This window comes from Molossus molossus, unplaced genomic scaffold (assembly GCF_014108415.1).
Source record: "Molossus molossus isolate mMolMol1 unplaced genomic scaffold, mMolMol1.p scaffold_m16_p_7, whole genome shotgun sequence".
NCBI classification, from domain to species: domain Eukaryota; kingdom Metazoa; phylum Chordata; class Mammalia; order Chiroptera; family Molossidae; genus Molossus; species Molossus molossus.
Window position 1 is genome coordinate 21,727,777 of NW_023425401.1, and position 17,486 is coordinate 21,745,262.

Here is a 17,486-nt window from a genome sequence, read left to right on the forward strand (position 1 = left end):
CTTATTTTTTTCTGGTGTTGAACCCCAGCCAAACATTAAATTACCTTGGGAAGTAAAAGGTAGACGAGAAAAAAGTCCAAAGACTGTATTTGGCCTCATTTTATAAGGACACTCAATCTCAATTTAGAGAACGAGAGGCGAGGATTTAGCGTGAGAAGCATGAGAACAGGACTTTTCTGACAAGCCTATTTTGTAAGTTTGCAGGTGAATGTGCTCTTGTTTCTATGCAGGCAGGGCTGTAGGTCAGGGGTGTGTATTTGTCTGTGTCTATAAATCCACACCCATTTTTAACCAGAAACATCCAGATTACACTTCCAGCAAGAGCACTGCTCGTTCAGGTAAGCAAGCAAAATCTCCCGATTATTTAATCAGTGGTCAGGCTCTGCTATATTGAAATAATCCATGTGCTGCTATTCAAAAGTGAAGTCCTCGGGAAAGGGTAGGGAGCATTCAATGAAATTCTATATTTTTCTTTTAATGAACTGGATTTCCTTGGCTGACTTCCTATTTTTATTCTCTACTTATATGAATGATATGATAATAAACTAGCATTGACTAAAATCTGGCCCTTCAAAAATTATGCGGCAAGGAACAATTGTTCTTCCTTGTTTTCTCTAAAATTTTGTTTTAAAATAGGAAATATTTTTATATAACATCTAAGTAAGTGATTTGTGCTGGATTACTTTGAAGAAGTAAAATACCAGTGGTATCCAAAGTTCACTGGCCAGTGTTTATAACACCTAGTTGTAGACACTTGGTTAGGAGCCTCCTGAGTGCACTATTGGAGGCAGCGCCAAAGCCAGAATGCATTCTCCTCTGCATCCCCCTGCAGCCTAACGTGCGCCTGGTGTCGGGGACTCAGCAGCCCGCCTTCTATTTGCCCAAGGAAAACATGTTCGTCCAAAAATAGAAATCTATGAATTGATGCAGCGTTATCATAGACTATATTTTCATACCCATTTTACAATTTCTCAAGTTATGTAAAACAGAAATTCAGTATTTTTATTTTTGAAGAATAGTCTGTGATAATAATACATCATAACTTGAAATTTGAAGAAAAAAAGTTTGATTCCCGCTCAACTCTAAACTTGGCAGCTGTAAATCAGGCAAACGGTGAATTTAACTTTTTTCAGTACCGAGTTCACCTACTGATCTCTGTCTCTACCACAGAGAGCCTTTTTGGATGCTTTTCTTCAGATCCACTTTGCTGACCTCTGCGTTCTATCCAAGACCCCTGGGAAAATGCTAAGCACATCAGATCTTCAGGCATCTTCCCCAGGAAAATAAACTGAGGCCCATAAAATTTTACATAGAATTTCAGGGTTTTTTGAGCCTCCTGTAACTCGCTCACAGACTTTCTGGAAGTCACTGGGTCAAGGCTAAGGCCCTGCCCTCGATGTTCACTTCAGTTTCTTTGCTGCAACTTTCAACCTGACTGGGACTACCCTCCCCCACAGTGGACTCTGTGGTCCCCCTTCAGCTGTCTCTGTCCCCTACTGAAGTCTTTCAGGTATAAGAAGACCAGTCCTTAAGGTTCAGGATGGCATTCTAAATGCTTTATGGTATTAATGACTCATAGGAACTTGACTGGACGTTCTTATCAGACACTGTGGTTATTTTTTAACAGGTTTTTTTCAACAATTAAAAAAAAAGAAAATTTTAAAATGGGTTCATTGAAGATTAGGAAAGGAAATAATTTAAATAGGGCTGACCTGGAGTGGCAACCCTTTTCAATCCAGAGGGGGACTGAAGGGCTATACCACGGGCAAAAAAATATACTAGAATGAGTGGGATGAGGAAGCGTCTGGGAAAACCCAGGACACTTAAATTCCCCAGCACCATGTTGTTCTCCGTGACTACAAGTGCTCTGATACATAATGAGCCTGTTACCACTGCCAAACAGTACGTTATTTGAAGGTGCATTTGTCCTACAAATCGTTCTGTTTTCCACCATGCCCAATGCAGTTATATATGGCAATATTCATGTTTGAGCAGAATCACAAAACAGTCATTCACTGTTTTGTTGGGGAATTCACTACTAAGGAATGTAAGTCAACAGGAAAACTGCTTTGAAGGAATTTTAAAGAAACATGAAAGGTTTCTGTACATTTAATATTTTGCGATGCTTTCAGAACTGCATGCTAACTATTTTTCAAATGGGTTTTATATGCTACCAATGCTGTAACTGTACATCTCACAAGCATTAAATGCTCCACGTAAGATATTTATCAAGTGGTTGAACAGGACTTTTCTGACAAACCTCAGATGCAACTCTAGACTTTTTTTTTCTTCTTCTTTATTGATTTTAGAGAGAGAGGAAGGGAGAGTGAGAGACAGAAACATGGATGAGAGAGAACATTGATTGGCCACCTCCTACATGCCCCGACTGGGGATTTGGCCCACAACCTGGGCACACGCCCTGACCGGAAATCGAACTGGCAACCTCTTGGTGTGTGGGTCAATGCTCAGCCACTGAGCCACACTGGCTGGGCTTCAACTCAAGACTTTTAGTTCTATCTTAACGTGCAGAGTAGAAGGGACAGTACCTTGACTTAATTCATTTGAATTCTAGCTAACCAAGAGAAAATTATAGATGCAGTGAGTCTGTTCTTTGCACACATATTTAATTTATAGCACGGTGACAATAAACTTGATTATTAAAAGAGCCAGGTTGTAAACTGAAGGACAAGAGGCTGAGTCACTGATGGAAGAGTGAGAAAGATGAGTGACCACAGAGAACTTGAAAAACAAGAATCTCCCTATTCTATTTTCTTCTCTGAACTCTATTATACGCAATATGTGTTCATGCCTAATGTTAATTATCTTGGCATAGAGTTAAAATGTTTTAATCCACCCGATCAAGAAGAATCAAAAATAATATTTTAAAAATTTATTTATTTTTGTTACAGATGTTTCTCCTTTTCCCCCCACTGATTCCCCCCTCCCTCTCCCATACAGTGGGTTGCCTTTCCATTTTGATGTGCAGAAGCTTTTGAGTTTGATGTAGTCCCATGTGTTCATTTTCTCCTTTGTTTCTGTTGCCTTAGGGGATGTATCAGTGAAAATTCTGCTGCGTATGATGTCTGACATTTTGTTGCCTATGGTTTCTTCTAGGATTTTTATGGATTCATGAGTCACATTTAAGTCTTTTATCCATTTTGAATTTATTCTTGTGTAGGGTGTAAGTTAATGGTCTAGTTTCATTTTTTGGCATGTAGCTGTCCAATTTTCCCAACACCATTTATTAAAGAGGCTGTCTTTACTCCACTGTATGCTCTTGCCTCCTTTGTCAAACATTAATTGAGCATATTGCCTTGGGTCCATTTCTGAGTTCTCTCAAAAAGAATATTTATGCATGTAGCCCTGGCCAGTTTGGCTCAGCAATTAGAGTGTTGGCTTGCGGTCCAGAGAGTCTCGGGTTCGGTTCCCCCTAAGGGCATGTACCTCGGTTGCGGTTTGTCCCCGGCCCTGGTTGGGTTGTGCAGGTGGCAGCCACTCGATGTGTCCCTTTTACGTCAATGTTTCTCTCTCTCTCCCTCCCTCTCTATCTGAACAAAAAAATGGAAAAGTGTCCTTCGGTGAGGATTAAAAAAAAAAAAAAGAATATTTATGCATGCCAAAAGTCACCTTTGCATTGCACTGTAGCATTGAAAGACCTTTAATGCACCTGGTCTTATTTGTGTTTCACTGTAGTGCTGTGAGCACGAAAATGCAGCCAGACGTGAGCTTTGAGTGCCCCGACCCAGTTTTCTTTCAACTTCACTGGACTGCTCCCAGGATGCCCAGAATGTGCCTTCTCACCAAGTGGACATTTATTGAGTTGATTGCATTTTAAAAACATTTTAAAAATAACATGTGAAGGAAAGTTCTAGAAGGTGGTACCATGTCAACTCACACAAGCAGAGCAAACTGTCAGCCCAGGTGTGGTCTGAATCTTAAATGGCAGCTGGAAGTGACCTACTAGATTCTGAAAAGTATGTTCTGTCGTCTAGTTCTTCGGAGGGATTGCCGAGAACACGCGATGCTACACTCAGCTTCGGCTTTCTGCCTCTTACTGGTGGCGGTTTCTTCCAACCTTGCCATCGCAATCAAGAAAGAAAGGAGGCCTCCTCAGACGCTCTCTAGAGGTACCAGAATCTCATTTTATTTTCTAAACTCAGCCTTTTGAATTGTTTTAAAAATTCCCAGTCTCTTACCCATAGACTACTTACAAAGCAAAGTCAACTGGAATATTTTGTTGTTTACCACTTTAAAATAGGCAAAAGCAAAACCCAGAAGAGATCGGTTGGCTTTTAAAAGCGTGAACCAAAGAAACGGAAAAATAATAACAATTTGCTATAGCTTTTGTTGAAATAGTGGTGAATTGGTTTGGTTGCCTGTAACTCTGGTAAACAGAGTCCTGGAAAATAATAATTGATGTGTTATAATAATATCCTAAAGGGAATTAAGATCCCTCAAAATCTGCTCCAATTCCCTGTTCTCTATTCAGGCAAATAATAATAATTTGGAGGGATTCTATACAAGGATCTCCAGAAACTTGCATTTCATCCCGCCCTCTGAGAATTGTGGTTAACCAAGTGTCTGCTATACTGACTCCAGAAAACTGCTGCAATGGTTTTTGACATCATAATCTAGACCTATAATTGGCTACGAAACATTTCTATTTTGTACTTACTGCCTTCCTTTGGCACAAGAAACCAATATATCTTCATCTGTAAAGAAACAGTTTATACAGAAAATTCTCAAAATCAATTCCTACATCCAGATAACAGAATGGGAACAAAATCATTTGTCTCCATATAGCGAATTTAAAACCATTAGAACAAACCTCAAAAATGCTTGTCCACCACTTGGAATAGTATATGAACGGAGCAAACAAATGGAGATCAATTATAGCATAGTTTCAAATTTTAAAATATTGACTTTCCAAGTTTGTTCATTTCTTAACAGCTGTATTGAGCACCAGCCAAGTGTCCATCCAAGTTCAGCCAAGTTAATTCATTCCACTTTAGTTTAAAACCATAGAAACTATAAACCCAAAAAACCAGTGAATTTTTAAAAAGAAATAATTTTAAAAAGGAAATATTTTCCTAAGTATAATTTATCATGTATCTGTCTGTATAAACAACAGTTATAAGCCAATGAGCTCAGTAGTCTTACATACTAACCTTAATGCCCCTAAAGTCCTCCAGGACTGAGTTAAACTGCAAGCTACAACTAACTTGACCATAAGGCATCAACATTCTGTCTATTCATTTTCAAACACCTATTAAAAATGTTTGGTGGCCCTAGGGTGGTGACTTAGTTGGTTGGAGTGTTGTCCTGCACACCAAAAGGTTTTGGGCTTGATTCCCAGTCAGGTCACATACCTAGGTTGCAGGTTTGATCCCCAGTCAGAATGCATATGGGAAGCAGCTGATCAATGTCTCCCTCTCTCTCTCAAAAAAAAAAAAAAAAAGGCAATAAAAAGCATATCCTCAGATGAAAATTAAAAGTTTGGTGAGTTTTCATGAGAAATATACTCAACATATATGGTAATTTTTTTTTTAGTCCTCACTATAGGATATTTTCCCACTGATTTCCAGACAGAGAGGGAAGGAGAGAGAGAGAGAGAGACATTGATGTGAGACAGACACACCAATTGGTTGCCTCCCACATAACCCCAACCAGGGCTGGGACCCAACCAAGGTCCATGTCCTTGACCAGAATCGAACCTGCAACTCTTTATTCCGGGGGCTGACACGCTGACCACTGAGCAAACCAGCCAGGCCTGCATGGTAAATTTCAAACAATTTGATGAGTCTGCTACTTCACTTATTTAAAAACTATTTTTTGCCCTGGCCGGTTTGGCTCAGTGGTTAGAGCGTCGGCCTGCGGTCCTGAGAGACCCGGGTTCGGTTCCCGCTGAGGGCACGTACCTCGGTTGCAGTTTGTCCCCGGCCCTGGTCGGTTGTGCGGGTGGCAGCCACTCGATGTGTCCCTTTCACATCGATGTTTCTCTCTCTCTCTCTCTCTGTTCCTCTCTCTCCCTCCCACTCTACCTGAACAAAAAATGGAAAAATGTCCTCGGGTGAGGATCAAAAAAAAAAAAACCAACTTTTTTTTTTTTTTTAATCCTCACCCGAGGACATTTTTCCATTTTTGTTCAGCTAGAGTGGAAGGGAGAGAGAGAGAGAAAAACATCGACGTGCAAGGGACACATCGAGTGGCTGCCACCTGCACGACCCAACCAGGGTTGGGACAAACTGCAACCGAGGTACATGCCCTTAGCGGGAACCGAACCCGGGTCTCTCTGGTCTGCAGGCCGACTCTCTAAACGCTGAGCCAAACCGGCCAGGGCTATTTTTTCTTAATATATTTTTTTATTGATTTTTTTTTTTTCAGAGAGAGAGAGAAACACCAATATGAGAGAGAGAAGCATGGATCAGCTGCCTCTTGCATGCCCCTCACTGGGGATGGAGCCTGAAACCCAGGCATGTGCCCTGACTGGGAATCGAACCACGACTTCTCAGTGCATGGGATAATGCTCAATCCACTGAGCCATGCTGGCTGGGCTTTAAAAACTATTTTAATCGGGATTATGACTGGTATCTGCTGGGAACTCCATTATTAAGAACTGGTGCACATTCAGTCAAGCCTTTTACCATTTGTGAACATGTAGGGAACAATGGCGGGAATGAGGCTCAGACAAATGAGGACTAAAGTAGGGGTAAGAGGGAAGAGTTGGGGTGCAGTGTACAGAGACACATATGGAGTCCCTTAGAGAAGGGAGCAACACCAGTTAGGTAGAGTATGTTAGGAAGAAGAGGAAAGATTATTGGGAAAAAGGTAATAAATGTTTCAAGAAAAAAAACAAAAAACAAATGAACAGTACCCCCAAATCCTAACTTCCTTTTGAGTCGAACCAACTGTCCAGCATTCAACACCCAGCCCTGTGACTGGCATATAGTAACTACTCAATATGTATATATTCTATGAATAAATTAACTCTCAGAAGACAGAGCTGGAAATAGAATTATGATAATGAACAGAGAATTATGATAATGGACAGAGAGCCTGAAGACAGTTCAAACTCTATCATCTTTGGCCTATTGTGATTATGAGATAAAGTGTGTATAACCGATAATTATAACACAGTATGGCTCCCCTACAATGAACTGTTTGAGAGCAGGGATTGTGTTATTTTACCCAAACATACCCAGTGTTGGAGGAGTAAGGCATACCGCAGATGTTCTAATGTTTCTAGGAATAAGCTGAACAGGAGAGAATAGTAATTCCTCCCATTGCTGAAGTTCCAGAATTGAATGATATTTACAATAAAATAAAATACAAAATTAAGTAGGAGCCCAGTCTCACTGGCTGATCCTAGAATAACTCTTATTTAATGCAAAATATGGTGTGAGTTTACTACACGGATTCGAGCAAAGTTGTAAAGAAAATCTTCCAGTTCTTCGGTTTCTCTCTTCCCTCTATAAGCATAACCAATGGATACAGGCAAGGATGCTGTGAGGGGTGGGCGGGATCGGGAGGAGGGTGTCAGTGGGGGAACAGGAGAAACATCTGTAACAAAAATAAATTAATTTAAATTTTAAAAAAGGAAAATTATTCAGGATTATTACAGATAGAAGGAGTACTAAACTAATATAATATGTCTTCCAAAATCAGGCAAAAACAAACCAACAACATTACTGGTAAGAGTGCAAAATAGTGCAACTACTTGGATAAAAGTCTAGAAGTTCCTTAACCGATTAAATGTAGATACCATGTGACCCAGCAATTCTACTCCTAAGTAGATGACCTAAGATAAATTAAAAATATGTCCACATAAAATATCTTTGGGTGAGGATTAAAAATAAATAAATAAATCAATAAAAATATGTCCGCACGAAAGCTTGTATACTATTGTTTATAGTAGCAGTACTCATAAAAGGAAAAAGTAGAAACAACCTCAATGTCCATCAACTGATGAATGAATAAATAAATGTGATATAGCCATACAATGGAATAATATTTGGCCACATAAAGGAATGAAGTGCTAACACATGCCACAACATGGTGAACCTTGGAAACATTATATTAAGTAAAAGCATCCAGTAACAAAAGACTACATATTGTAGGCATCCATTTATATGAAATATCCAGAATAAGAAATTTATAGATACAGAAAGTAGATTAAGTGTTTCTTAGGGCTGGGGGAGAAGGAGGGATTAGGGGTGATAGCTAAAGGGTACGGGTGTTTTTTTTAAGCGATGAAAATGTTCTAGAATCTATTATGGTGATAGTTGTGCAAATCTGTGTATATAGACAACAGGTGTTCACTTTCAATGTATGTGAACTATATTTTAATACAGTTGTTATAAAAAACAAAACAAGCAAAAATCATGGAAATGTGTTTATCTTGCTTTATAATTCTGCTGTATAATTTCTCACCATCTTTTTTTAAAATTATTTTTTTCTTTATTGATTTTAGAGAGAGAGAAAAGGAGAAGGGGAGAGAGAGAGATAGAAACATCGATGAGAGAGAACATCAATTGGCCGCCTCCTGCGTGCCCTGCACTGGGGATCTGGCCCACAACCTGGGCATGTGCCCTGACCAGGAATTGAACCGGCGACCTCTTGGTGCATGGGTTAACTCTCAACCACTGAGCCACACTGGCTGGGCTCTGGCCATCTTTTAGCTATGGTATCAAAACCAGAAACTTCAGTCTGACAACATGGGAAACACAAGAACATCTGGGTCCAAACTAACCTAGAAATATGTCTATTTTCAAATTAATTCAATCTTCTTCATGCAAAGACCGAGACATTTCCTGAAAATACTCAGTAATATTTCTGAATGTTTTTGTGTATTCTGTTTCTCAATAATGTTATTCTTTAATCTCTAATACACATTTCCAACTACCCATATCACTTTTCTAAAAGCTAGTGGGTCTGCCTCTATTCATTGCTTTCTGTTTCCCTTTCCTTCACTCCTCTAGATGCTTCCAGAACACCTGGGTTTGTTGTGTTTCTCAACCATGAAACACCAGAATTTTTCCAAAGCAAAATTTTGGAACTTTTTTTCATGAGGTATAATGATTTAGAAAGGTCAGCATTTCTTGACACTCAAGATACAAGGGCACTGTATAGCATGGTCCAAAGTATTCCTAATAGATTTACAAAGTATGCAAAGATTGAGTATTATTTTCTGCTGTTCATTCTGAAACTAGAGTTTTTGCATGGTCCAGAGGTAGCCTTTCAACTATCACTAATAGAATTTATTGGGCACTTACTGGGTTCAAAGCCATGGAAGGACCTGGAGGATTGAAACACAGTCACAAAACCTCAGCACTATCATCTGAAAAAATAGCATCTCTTCGCATCTAACTATCATTATATATCCTCTAGTCTATACCATATGTCAGGTGACTGCTTGGGAGCTTAAATATCTGTAGATAGATATCTGCTTGTCACGAGCCTGTTTGGGAGCTGCTCTGAGGTCCTGAGATAATGAACTGATTTCTATTTTAGGATGGGGAGATGACATCACTTGGGTACAGACTTACGAAGAAGGTCTCTTCCATATTCAAAAAAGGTAAAATGTCTCTCCGTTAATTTTGACAGATCACACACAGAGGAGCCAGAAACTAGCAAGCTAGCTTCTAAAAGGATACCTCATGTATTTTGCTCTACTATTGTATGCTCTTTTGACTAAGAGTTACAGTTAGAATATTTTTTTATACACAAGAGCTCTAAATACCTTTGTATTAATGTCTTTTTTAAAAATATTTTTGACTTTTAGAGAGAGTGGGAGAGAGAGAAACATCGATGCAAGGGCAAATATCAATCAATCAGCTGTCTCCTGCACACCCCCTACTGGGGATTGAGCCCGAAACCCGGCATGTGCCCTGACCAGGAATGAAACTGGCAACACTTTGGTGCCTGGGGCAATGCCCCACCAGCTGAGACACACCAGCTACGGCTGTATTAGTTTCTTAATTAGCCAAGCAAGTTTTGGAATTTAGTATAAACGAACAATTATCAGTCAGTAGGCATTATACAAGCTTAAACAGGAAACTGGTTTAGCATAGCAGTTCCCAAGCGTATCTGATCAGAACAATTCAGAGAATTTTCTTTAAAATCCATATTCATGATCAAATAGTTACTGAGTAGCCAATGCTATGTGCCAGGCATTGTTCTATATGCTCAGTGACCAAGAGTGACATGATTTTTATCCTTGCAGACTAACTAAATCCTTGGGGATCGAGCAGAGAAACTTGTTTTTATATTTTTATTATTATTTTTTTCATGTCTTTTTAATTGATATTTTTAGAGCGATGGTAAGGGAGCGAGAGATAGAAACATCCATGTGAGATAGATACATCAATCAGCTGCCTCTTGCACGCCCCCTATTGGGGATTGAGTCAGCAACCCTGGGCATGTGCCCTGACTGGAAATCAAACCAGATCTCTCAGTCCATGGAATGATGCTTAATCGGCAAATTTGTGTTTTTAAAAAGCTCCCCCCAAATTTATTAACTATCTGAAGAATGTTCTATTCCAATATTCTTTAAAGAAGGAGAAAAGATTTGGAAAAAATTCCAAATGAGACAGATTCCATCTGTCTCAACGCTGAACAAATATTACCAAAAAAAGAAGTCAACAAAATAATCATCTCCAAATAGGAATGTAATAAACAAGCAACATATTAGCAAAGAGCAGCCAGCCAGCAGAGCATTTAGAGAATGCACCCGATTAAGTAAGATGTAGTCTGGGAATGCCAGGCAGATTCAAGGTTAAGAAATCTATTAATTTAAATAATTTAATATTTATAAGGAGACAAATCATACAAGTATTTCCTATCTCCCTAAATGCTGAAAGGCATTTAATAGAATGCAAAACCCATGTTTGAATTAGTTTTTTAAAGATTATTTAACAATATTAATTTATTTCATTTATTTCATTATAATAAGGAAATATTAATCCCAGCAAAGAAAAACCCACATCATGCTTAGTAGGAAAACAAACATACAATATACAGATGGTGTATTATAGAATTGTATCCCTGAAACCTATACAATTTTATTAACCAAAGTCACCTCAATAAATTCAATTTAAAAGTTAATTAATTTTTTTAAAAAAAAGGATCCCATTGAAGTCTGGATAAGATGAGGATGTCTACAGCCACCATAATTCGCCCTTAAAATGAAACATTTGGCAAAGCTATAATATAACAATATATCTGTGATAAATAAATCAAAATGGAGATTATAAAAATAAAACTGGGTACTACAGAAACTTTTTACACAACAAAGTGGCATTTTAAATCGTAGGAGGGGAGATAAAATATGTAAAATCAATTAGTGTTAGAGAGAAGTTGGTAGCCATCTGGGAAAAATAAATCAATTTGGATCCATACCTTAAATTTCATCACAATAAATTACAAATATTTCATCCTAAAAATGAAGCTATTAAGGTACTAGGAGAGACTATTGCAAAATTAGAATTCTTTAAATTCTCGGAGCAGGGAAGGGCTGATAGTGAGGCAAGAGAGTTTCCTTGGAAGCAGAGATAAAACACGTAAGTTTTGTTCCCCACATGCTCTTCTTCCCCCCCCCTGGGAACTCTGCTTGCAGTTGTAATGCAGATAAAAATACAATCATTGCCCTGGCCGGTTTGGCTCAGCGGTTGGAGCGTCGACCTGCGGTACAGAGAGACCCGGGTTCGGTTCCCGCTGAAGGCACGTACCTCGGTTGCAGTTTGTCCCCCCGGCCCTGGTTGGTCGTGCTGGTGGCAGCCACTCGATGTGTCCCTTTCACGTCGATGTTTCCCTCTCTCTCTCTTCCTCTCTCTCCCTCCCACTCTATCTGAACAAAAAATGGAAAAAATGTCCTCGGGTGAGGATAAAAAAAATAATAATAATACAATCATTAATAAATTATAATACAAGAATAAACTGTGTTTCATGTACTCACAACTGTAAATTTACTTTTGCCCACCCCTGTATATCAAAATTATAAATGCATATACTCTTTGACCTAGAAATTCAACTTCTGGAAATGTATTTACCCATGTGCAAAATCTTATACAAATAACATCACCAAAGCAGTGTTTGGAGATAATCTAAACACAAAAAATGGGAAGCAATTTAAATATCTGTCTTCAGGGCACTAAAGACTATCCAGGACATGCTATCCAGGAGGTGCCATTATGTTAAAAAGGCAGAATGCAAATACATGTGTATAGTGTGCTGGTATTTATATTTTTAAAAAAGAAAGGACTATATACATACACATACACGTGGGCATGCATATGAACACATGCACTACATGGACATTCATATGCATAAACATAACCATATACATTTATAGATATATGCATGTACATAAACATGAACATATGCTTTTTAATATTCATAAACATGTACATACACATATTCAGGTATATGACCTGAAAACCTGTTTACTTCTGGAAGGCAGGAGTGGGAGGGAAAATGTTTACCTTTTAAACTTTTGAATTTTAAACCATTTGAATTTGTAACCCATTTTAAAAGAAAAAAATGCAGACTTTTAAAAGATGATTCACCAAATGATGCTGAGAAACTGGGCTTGGATGGCGCTGGTTTTAGAGAATCTCAGAAGCGCAGCTATCAAAGATGTTTACTCTTTCTCTCAACGCAAGTTTCTCACAACCCAGGGGGCTAGTCATGAGATTTTTAAACCGGGGACCACCTGTTTGTATTTGATCTGAGACCTAACGATGATTTTTATTTTTTAAAAAATGTTTAATCAAAAGAAAACCACTATTTTGGACCCATGAAAGTTACATGATATTCAAATTTCAGATTCATAAATTAAGTTTCACTGTTAATACAGCCACACTTGTTTTGTTATATATTATCCACGGCTGCTTTTGTGCAATATGGGCCAAGTTGAATAGTTGCAAATAAGACCCCTCAGCCTACAAAACCGCAAATATTTACAATTTGTCTCTGCCGAAAAGAGCCCTTTTCCAGACTGTTCCTACTTCAATGTCTGCCAGAAACACTTCTCCGCTGTTCCTGAGATAGTGTCTTGGTTTGAATGCCTACACAACCTATTCATTGCTGAACTGTTAAGACTGAGATTTCTGTGGTCTTGATACATTTTTCCTTGGACACCAATTATCCAGAAATCTGATGCAGAAATGAGTTTTCTAAGAGTTATATCCATGTCTTTCCCTACACATATCTCCTTGTCTCCAGCTGTTGGACAGGTGCTGGGAAGAAATTCGCTGACTCATGACCCTAAGCTGTTTCGTTTCAGGGTACCTGCACCTACCTAAGCTTAACCAGAGGAAGAGTTATCTAGTGGAAGGGTTACCACTTGATGTTTAGAAGAACTGAGTGCTATGCTTGCCTCTAAAAATATGTCAATAAATATTCCTAGGGTTAGGTTTCTTAAAAAGCGGAATAATATTTCATTCATCAAATTTCTAATCTGGTTTTTCACCAATGAGTTTGAAGTTGTAGGCAAATGTTGGTTTTATATCCATGTCATACATTTTAAAAGTGAGTTATAGGATTTATTCTCACCTAAAATTTACTTATATTTCAAGTCTGATGACTAAATAAAATTAATAACAATCCAAAGTCTGTTATTTAACACTTTTCAAACTAAAGTTAAAAATAGGATTATCTAGGGACAAGTACTTCCCATGATCATCTCTGTTGTTTTTAAAGAGATTTAATATGCATACATGAGGGTCTATCTCTTTTTTGTACCCAGCATTCTCTCAAATTAAAGAAACATTTTCAAAAACATTTTATATATCCAAATCATAATTATTTTCTCCTTCATTATAGTTAATATTCTAATGTTTTTCTTACTATAATGATCAGGAAAGTCAATTAGCTACCACAAAGACTTTTTTTCAGAGAGTTAAAATCAAAATAAAATTAAAAAATGTATAGAGAGGGAACTCTCACTGAGATGGTTTGAATAGAGTGAGTTGTTACAAGAATAAAAGGATGTGAAAATAGTCAAACATTAATAGCATTTTTGCAAAAACTAAGAAAACAAACACCTAAATAAAAACTTTGACTCTCCTGAACTCTTACACCAGCTGGTCATTGGAAATTGATATCTTGTTTATAATATCCTTTCATCTCTGGAGAATTGATTTTCGTTTCTATAACTGTACTACAGTGCACAGCGGAATGAGCTGATGAGCTTGTTCAGTTACCCCAGAGGTTCTGAGTGGGCCTGGGATGGAGCCAGAGAATTTCCATTTCCATTGAGCTACCTGGCGATGTCCAAAGTCCTGGGGCCATGTTCTGAATGACCCGACTGAAGACAACATAGCTATGATTTGTCAATCAGATTGTACTTTAGTCTTGTTAAAAGTACGAAAACTTTACATCTCATTTCACTGTGCATTCTGACCCTGAGTTAATCACCTGACCTCACTCCATACTCTCTCTGTTTAGTAACAAGCCGTTGATGGTTATTCTTCACTTGGAGGACTGTCAATACTGCCAAGGTAATTTTAGCTCCTGAGCTCTTACTGTATTTCCAAAAGAACTAGAAAAGGTGACCTGGTAAAAACTGTTCAGGTCTCACTCAGAAAATCCCATTAAAAAAAAGACAACTCACATACTACCATTTTACTCAGGTGCTTAAAGGCTACGGTGATTGTTAACAATCTTCTGAATATATTTATATGTTCTTTAGAATTTTATTTCCCTTTCCCTCCCACCAAAATAAAAGTGGAAAAACTTGCTGTTTTAACCAGTGTTACATGAAATTATAAAATTGGTGGCTTGCTTAGTAAAAACACCCCCTAATGTCTTCATGGACAAATTCTGTCCATCATTGCTTCCCAGTGACAAAGTGGCCATAGACCAATGTACTGTTTACGTCCAAAATATAGATGCAAGTAAATGGGAAATACCAGTCTTACTTTGCTATGTTATTTATATTGAAAGCATCTTTATTCTTAAAAGTGACTGGTGTTCATTATGTTTTCCCCACAGCACTCAAAAAGGTGTTTGCCCAAAATGAAGAAATACAAGAAATGGCTCAGAATAATTTCATCATGCTGAATCTCATGGTACATGACCTCCACAATGTTTTCTTAACATCACAATTCAATGGAAAATTTGCATCCCTCTTTAAATCTATTTTTAAGACTAAAAGAGCTATAAAATATTGCTGGATATACACTGTTGCATGAAATGGAAAAAGACCACGATGTATAATTTTCTGATAACCTTGTTCACATAAAATATTTTCAAAATCAACTGTCAAAAACAATGCAACCCAATGACATTTTTTTTTTCCTTTTCTTTCTAGCATGAGACCACGGATAAAAATTTATCACCAGATGGACAATATGTGCCTAGAATCATGTTTGTGGGTATGTGTGTAATCTCATTCCATCAGGTTTACAAAATCAGTAGCATTTTTGTTTTTATTTATTTTTAAATGTCAGTTCAAGGGAAGTCATTTCTAACCCAGTCAATAACAAGTATTGTTATTTCTACAATTAAAATTCACTACATCTATAATATGATAATTTAAATATTTTTAAACTAACTGATGCTATTAAATCATTATCCCAGTATAATTTCAGTAAAGTTCCCCAAAGTGTATTGAGAGAGAACTATGACACTGTAAAATGAAAAAAAATTCAGGTTAATTCATCATAAATGTGTTTAACATTTATTTGTTTTAGATTGAGGCAAGAATGATTGTTAACACATTTCAGATAACTCATCAGTAAATTATTTTTTCTTTGCAGATCCTTCTTTAACAGTCAGAGCTGATATAACTGGAAGATACTCTAATAGACTGTATACATATGAACCACAGGATTTACCAATATGTAAGTATTCACAGATTATCTGAACTGTTAGAAGGGCCAGTGATGCCCCACATCGGTGCTTCCCACAAACAGTGCTATCGACAAACCAGAATCACTGGGGTAGGTGGTGGTGGTGGTAGTGTTTAAAATGCAAACCCTTGCACTGGCTGGTTTTGCTCAGTGGTTAGAGCATCAGCCCATGGACCAATGAGTCTCGAGTTTGATTCCAGTCAAGGGCACATACCTGGGTTGCGGTTCGTCCCCAGCCCTGGTTGGGGTTTTGCAGGAAACAACCAGTTGATGTGTCCTTCTCACATCGATGTTTCTCTCTCTCTCCCTCCCACTCACTCTATCTGAAGATAAATAGAAAAATATCCTCTGGTGAGGAATAAAAGAAAAAAAAGCAAACCCTTAGTTCCCATCAAAATTAGAATTTCTGGGGCACCTCAGAATCTTTTTTAACAGAAATATCTAATAACTCTTACAGTCACTAAATTTGGAGACCACTAAAAAGAATAAAGTAGACATTAAAATTAAACAAACTTTAAGAGAGGCAGTCCTTTCTGTGGATATCAAAGATCATATGTGTCAGGTTCAAATGAGGTCCATGAAAGCATAATATTCTTTAATGTTGTAGATACTCATGTTTTCATGGCTATTATTTTAAATGGGCCAGATTTAAGTTCAGAGATTAAAAGATGATAACATTTTACACTTTCATTTACTAATAAACTAATATTTATTTACTTTTATTTTAGTGATCGAAAACATGAAGAAAGCATTAAAACTTATTCAATCCGAGTTATAAGGGATTTCCTCGAAGAGGTTACATGTCATGAAGACAACCTGCTGGTGAACTACTACTAAATATGCAAATATATGGGTTTTGTAACATTAGCATTTAGATTTTTCATGTTTGCAACATTCTTACGAAAGTAAAATTATATTTCAATAAATGTCAAGACCTGAGCATGACAATGTAGTAGTCGTTTGACTTCTGTCTGCATCGGTAACAAAGAAAGTTGTCATGAGCTGAGAGCTAGGTTAGGTTGGAGACAGGAGGGCCTGACCGAGAGATGTGTATATTAGGGGTCTTGATTTCTTCACCTCCCTTTCACGCCATGTAATTTAATCTCATTCTGCTCCTCCGCTGCATTGAACCTGACAGTATAGCTCATGAATGATGTTCATGTTTCCGGAACCAATGGGTGGACCTCTGGCACTTATTATTTGAACTATTAATAGCGTATTTCAGAGTTAACCGTTTACTTCTTTTTTACCTTAAATTAAAATAGACATTTCAAAACTAATTGCAATCAATTAAAATATTTTTAAAAATTTTAATTCTATGTTTTTCTTAATTATTGGGTGGATATTTAATACTTTTAATAATTTTAGAAAGAGTGTATGTAACTGCCTCTAGACGACTGAAAATTTTCTCCAGTTAACTAGCAGGAGAGGTTTGCATCCATTTTGAAATTATCAAAAAACCAACCGCCAATTCAACTCTTCACAGGAAGCTCTGGAAGAGCTGGGAAATATTCTCAGAAGTGAGAAAACGTTTGAGATGGACAGAAAAGATCCTAACCCATAGGATTTTATGGCATTAAAATAATTTGAAAATTTTTGACATTTAAAAGTACACTTTAATATGAGACATATGTT

At 37.5% G+C, this 17,486-nt stretch overlaps 1 protein-coding gene across 1 annotated transcript; it reads left to right on the plus strand.

Moving 5' to 3' along the window:
* Positions 1–317: 317 nt before the first annotated feature.
* On the plus strand, positions 318–17,108 carry AGR3 (anterior gradient 3, protein disulphide isomerase family member). The gene is made up of 8 exons (XM_036247221.1): positions 318–338; positions 3,993–4,127; positions 9,511–9,574; positions 14,446–14,498; positions 14,992–15,068; positions 15,311–15,374; positions 15,759–15,842; positions 16,580–17,108. The coding sequence occupies exons 2-8, from the start codon at positions 4,022–4,024 to the stop codon at positions 16,627–16,629; spliced, it is 498 nt and encodes a 165-aa protein (XP_036103114.1). The 5' UTR covers positions 318–338; positions 3,993–4,021; the 3' UTR covers positions 16,630–17,108.
* Positions 17,109–17,486: the final 378 nt, after the last annotated feature.